This window comes from Pseudomyrmex gracilis, unplaced genomic scaffold (genome assembly GCF_002006095.1).
Source record: "Pseudomyrmex gracilis isolate BER0280 unplaced genomic scaffold, ASM200609v1 scaffold_0, whole genome shotgun sequence".
NCBI lineage: Eukaryota > Metazoa > Arthropoda > Insecta > Hymenoptera > Formicidae > Pseudomyrmex > Pseudomyrmex gracilis.
The window spans coordinates 1,727,369-1,733,368 of NW_018020584.1; the positions used below are offsets into that span (position 1 = coordinate 1,727,369).

At 36.4% G+C, this 6,000-nt stretch overlaps 1 protein-coding gene across 1 annotated transcript; it reads left to right on the plus strand.

The window, feature by feature from the left end:
- Positions 1–1,519: 1,519 nt before the first annotated feature.
- Positions 1,520–5,139, plus strand: LOC109861303 (histidine-rich glycoprotein-like). Its single transcript, XM_020440917.1, has 5 exons — positions 1,520–1,762; positions 2,918–3,000; positions 3,532–3,765; positions 4,422–4,565; positions 4,677–5,139. The coding sequence occupies exons 1-5, from the start codon at positions 1,600–1,602 to the stop codon at positions 4,842–4,844; spliced, it is 792 nt and encodes a 263-aa protein (XP_020296506.1). The 5' UTR covers positions 1,520–1,599; the 3' UTR covers positions 4,845–5,139.
- Positions 5,140–6,000: the final 861 nt, after the last annotated feature.

Genomic DNA, 6,000 nt, shown 5'->3' on the forward strand with positions numbered 1-6,000 from the left:
TTGACTCTTTCGTGAGCTGCTCGTTAGAATAAAAATCAGAATTAGTTATAATCTTCACGTGAGATGTCGAATTTGCTTCTGTTAAACGATAAACTGCGGAGAACGCAACGCGGACGTTGCGCAAATATTTGATTCGCTATTGACAAGTTCGATTCGTCGTATTGGGAAAATATTGAAGTAACAAAGCAAATGGCGACGTTGAGAAACAATGCAGCACCTATCAACAATCTCGATCGATACAACACAGATTAATAATCTTAATTATAAACACGGAAAGAGTAATTTGAATTACACGCGTGGAAATTATCCGTTTTGAAATTTCCCCCGAGTGGCTTATCGTCTTTTCTGTGGCAGCGATGACGAAGATACAACAACGGCGGATTGAGATCCGGGAGCTTACGTCGAGAAGGACAATTCACAGAGAGGAGGAATAGAACGTAAGAAGAGAGGACGATAATTGTTTGCACGATAGCTCCGCTTTCTCAGCCATGGTTGCGCGCAATGTTTGCTCCACGGCTCTATCTAAAGGATACGATGTCCGGTGATCATGAATCACTCACGTTTCCTCAAGTCAGCATCTTGCGTTTCTCATCCGTTCATCTCCCTGTCGCAACGTTTCGCATCACACACAAGCTCCTTCAAAAGCCTCTCATTATGTCCTAAGCATGCGCGAGGATACAAAAGCAGAGAAAGTTATTTGTTCGCGAATAAAATCAACAAAGAACAGCACTTAAGAATTAACGTAGTGTAATTGAAAGTAGAGCGGTCTATAGCTTGGTCTGTGTGTGTGGGATTAGTAACCAAGAGATCCCACGTTCCGAAACAAAATTCGGCCGAAACGTATTCTAATGAGTTGCCAGTTCACCAAGGTGCATCTTTCTCTCATGAGATTTCTTTAAATTAAAAGTAGTGGTTTCAATAACCCACTTAAAATTGTAGGTCTTTTTATTGCACTCTCTAATCGGCACAAGAGTGAAAGAGAGAGGAAAAACCAAGTCTTCTTTTTTAGTCGCAACAGCAATAATGATCAATGTTATCTTCCGATAAATAATTATATAGAATGATAAAAAAAAAGCTATATTATTTTTTAGTATATTTTACATACAACACCAATTTTTACATATAAATTAAATACACATTTTTATTAATGCAAATATTACAAGATAAAAAATATGTGTTTGTTAAATACATTTTAAAATTTCTCAGAAGACGCAATAAATAGAGAATCTTAAAGTTCTTAACAAACAGATAACAGCAAGCCGTATTCGGTATCTTCTTGTTCGATAAATATAATATCGCGAAAAACAGGCGGCAAGTGAAAGCAGCGGACAACAAAGAGACGCGTCGTTTTTTCGTTCTTCCGTACACCGTCATCTTTCGTTCATACGGAAGAGAAAAGTTTCTTTCAACGGCCGCGCTGCAAGAAAAACCCGATCATCCGATTGGCGGCAGCAAAGTAAAAGGGACGACGACAGGAAATGCTCGTGCAATAAATCTCAGACACGATTTCGGACGCATCTCAGTGTTACATCTTGTTTCCTCAGCTTCCGAGCGCATTTCCTGTTCTACGCGCGCGCGCGGAACGGTGTGTTGTCGATAATGCCATCGTCGTGTGCTGGCGCATTATTGAGGATAATGTGGTTGTTATTGGGTCTGGCGGTTTTTTTCTGTGACGGCTCGCCGGCTGTGAAGAAAATCAAGAGAGCTCCGACCAATTTTCGGTACGCCAAAGATCTAGACGCAGCGGCCACACATCACGGAGGTATACATACAAATTTTAATATACAAAAAATTTTTACACATTTTTTTAATACATAAAAATGTAATATTCTTTGATTGAAAGTGTGTAAATTGTCTCTTGTACAGAGTAAAAATGTTTCTGACGCTGATGGATGGGATACTCCATCGCGAGAATACAGCTTCGGGCGCATTATAGGGATTCGCTGTCGATCGTGCTAATTCATTCGCAGCAGAGAATTAAACGCGCATTAAAAAGCTCATCCGTACTATTTTATTTATACGTCGCGTCTATTTGCATTTAATCTTTAGCAACTGCTTTCTATCTTCTGTGTTTTGATTCGCTTTTATTTTCTACCGTGATAACGTTGTCATTTAATTCTCTCGTCGTTTTACGTGTAACGAGAAAATAAACTCACGTGTATAATATAACACTTGATAACGTGTGAATTAATTTATTACGCATTAAGTAGCATAACATGATGAATCGATAAGTTTTACACGACGCGCAAAACAAACGTAAAACAAATTTTTTTTTAATAAAAAATAAAATTCATAAGAGTTGTTATAATTAGTTATCAGATTAGTTATTGAACACTCGCGAGAATAAATAAACCTTTTTCAACGCATAATCCGTTTAATTTCTTTTCGCTAATCACTCTGATATTAATTCTCGAATATTACTTCTCAAACAAAGAATAAACGTAAAGTAACGCTTTCTCGTTGAGCAAACAAACAATTAATTTTACACCCCTGACATTAAACTTTAGTTTTGTCTCTCTGAAAGGAGATAATATCCGCAAGTGTACACACACAGAAAAATGCATACTGTATCAAGTATATAATAAGTTTATATATCCGCAAATATATTATAAGATTTTCGTAAGTATTTAATTTACTCAAAATACAAATTTACTAAGATTTAGAGTGTATTTTGAGTAAATTAAATACTTACAAGAATCTTATAATATATTTGCGGATATATAAACTTATTATATACTTGATACAGTATGCATTTTTCTGTGTGCATGATCGATCATGAATTGTGTGGGCGAGAAGTGAATGAGATTGAGCACAAGTAAAGATTACATTGTTAGAGCAAATGCTTCGCTTTTTGACGGAAATCGGGAGACTTTTGCTGACCTACGACAGCTTTATTTATATTTTATTCAAAATTCAGGCGACGAGGGCCACCACGAGGAGGGCGTCGGTGCGAAACACGAGGAGAATCACCACGACACGCACGGCCAGAAAGGCGACAAGGTACGGTCGCTATCCACGTTGTGAGTGACGAAGTCGGCTCCTTTCTTTTTTTTTTATATCGTCCGTAATATAAGCTCCTCTTTCCCATCTTTCTCTCTCTCTTTCCCCTTTCTGAGAATATTTATTACATGGTCGTTTTGTACGAACGTCGTTCCTAGGGAAAGAGATTCGTTTCGCGAACGTATTTTGCGGTGATATAATGCATTTTACTCTTTTGTACGTCAGGATCAAATGACTCCGATACTCCGCTCTTTTTCTAAATCCTTCTCGTTACGTTCGTCGCGAAAAGTAACGACGATTTCTTCCTGTTCTCCAAAGTAACGGCGTCACGTTTTTAATAGAACAAAAGCCGTAGTCTTAAATTTTAATGTGTATTTTTATTTTGATTGTGGAAAATTCTTTTGTGTATCTAAGTGCTTTACATGTTAGTTATAAAATTGCGTCAATCAAATTAACGCGCAAGAAACAGAGTTATGTGGAAAACGTACTTAACGGAACTTACAATAAGATAGTTTTTAATTTTTGGGAAAGGGTTACAAGGCTTTTCACGAGTTCGAGAAGAGCGACAAAGGTCATCACGACAAGGAAAACCATAAGCGTGAGTACGACGTGGAGAGTGGTGAGGAAAAAAAGAAACACGAAGAGGCTGGTCATTACGGTGAGGAACACCATGGCGAAGAGGGTGAAAAAAACGCAAAGTTTGGCGAGGAGGGGAAGCATCAAAAGGGATACAGCACGAAAGGAGAACACAACGTCTTCAAGAAGGTACAAAGACATTCGCGTTTTCTCAACAAAAATTGATTAATGTCATATAACACTTGGAAAAAAAACGCGTCTATCGTAATTTTCTTGTGATACAAAAAACGCAGTAAAAACACTTATTACTATTACCAGAGCTTTGCGAGATTATGAGATGAAGCGCGTAAGGCTTCCGTTGTTATCATCTGGAATGAACGTCTGGGCTTCCGTGTGTTGTGTCTAGACTCGTGGGTAACACATTTCAGCGTTTTAGTTTACATTGCATACTTGTTGACAAGACATTTCAGGCTCTGTGCCCGAACTAAACTTCGTGCGTTATGACAGATAATGATATCGTAATGAAACTTACTATTTTATTGAACGCGATAAAAGAAACTGTGCAACAAAAGCGAAAAATGCATTTCTTACACAGGATAAAATAATGATTGTTACCTTAAGGGTCTATCAATTTTTTTTTCAAGAGTGTCAACTGAAGGACTCTGAAATAATGTTGCCATAAAAAAATCCAAACTAACCTACGGTCAAGTAAAAAGTAGCCATGGACAAAAATATTAAAAACTAGAAAAAAAAAAAAAACCAATACTTGCGAGTCAGTGAAGAACTGTACGTATTCGTATTACGCGTTGTGATATATTTATGAAGGAATAAACTGTTTCTTCAAGGATGAATACGAGAAAAAACAGGACTTTTACGACGAATACCACGAGGACGGAGAAACCGAGAAGCACGGTGGTTGGCATGAGGAACACGAAGGCAAAAAGGGTGGGCATCACAAAGTGGGTAATTTGCATGCGGGGCATCATGAGGTCAGTATTATCGTTATTACAAGTTTTTGTTTGTATCGTTAAAATGTTTTCTCCCGAGATTTCTCGAAACTTGCGCTCAAGCAATTTTAATTTTTTTTTTTATTATATCAGGGCCATCACGGTTCAAAGGAAAAACATGGGAGAGGTCATCATCATCACGAAAAGAAAGGTCATAAATTGGCTGAGGGACACGACAAGCACCACGAGCACGACGAGAAACATGGTCACAAAGGTGGCCACGCCTCGGGACACAAATGGTCAAAATCAAATCATCATTAGTGACGAACGAGACAAAATTATTGTTTTGCACATTTATATCGCAAGTTTATTTATATTTAGTTTTTTAATAATTATTACGTTAAGTAGATCGAGATCGTACATTTGGAGCAGTGTTGAGTCGCGAATGTTTATAAAAAAAATTACATAACGACAATATAAGTGTTGTAATGTTAAATAATTGTTTTTACACATCGACAAAGTGCAACATATGTTTTGCTGTAAAAGTTTTTGTACGCATTATATTTACATCGTATAAATTTATTTTATCGACAGAGGTCATATCGATGAATATGATAAGCAGATAAAAAATAAGGTGTGAAAACTATTTTGAATAAATAAACAAAGTTATTGATTTGAAACTTCAAAGGTATATGGTTTCCCGAAACAGACACGCTTGCTTCATCACGATGCTGATTGCTGAGAAGAGTGAAAATTTCAGCATGAAATCGGTCGTGCTTCGATGCACACTATGCAACCGAACGAAACTTGTGCATTTATTTTGATGCAGATATATGGCATCGAGACGACTTACAAGTATTCGATTTTTCCAGCGACGAGAAGCCAAAAACCTCTATTGTATATCAACACATTTTCAGAATTGTATTACTGCATTTTAATTAAGCAGAGAGATGTATATATTGAATTTTATTTTTTTATTTTATCTACACATTTTCTTTTATGGATTCCGAATAACTTGTTACTCTCTCTCTCTTTCTCTCTTCTTTTTTCTCTCTTTCTTTTTCTCTCTTAATTGTAAAGAGATTGCGAACGCACTCTCGGAAGAAACCTTTCAGTCATTATGAGTAAACTTCCTGCGAGATCGAACCTTATATAAAAACTTTAATTTTTTATTAAAATTTCGTTCAAATAAAATTAAATAAATATCTACATTATATTTATAAAAATAAATTAAATAATCTATATTATATTTATTATATATTTAATTAAATTATATATATTTGTAATAAGGGGTCGACGGACCTGACTGGCCTGACAGAACTGACCTATCTTACTTATTTCATTCACGCTAGTATTTTTTAAACTCACCTTGAGTGAGACTCGAAAAAAAAGTCGATCGATTCAGCAAGCAATTATTGTGTGTGCATTTGATTTACTGGTATCATGTACACAGTTTGTCCGGAAAGTTCCCGGACTA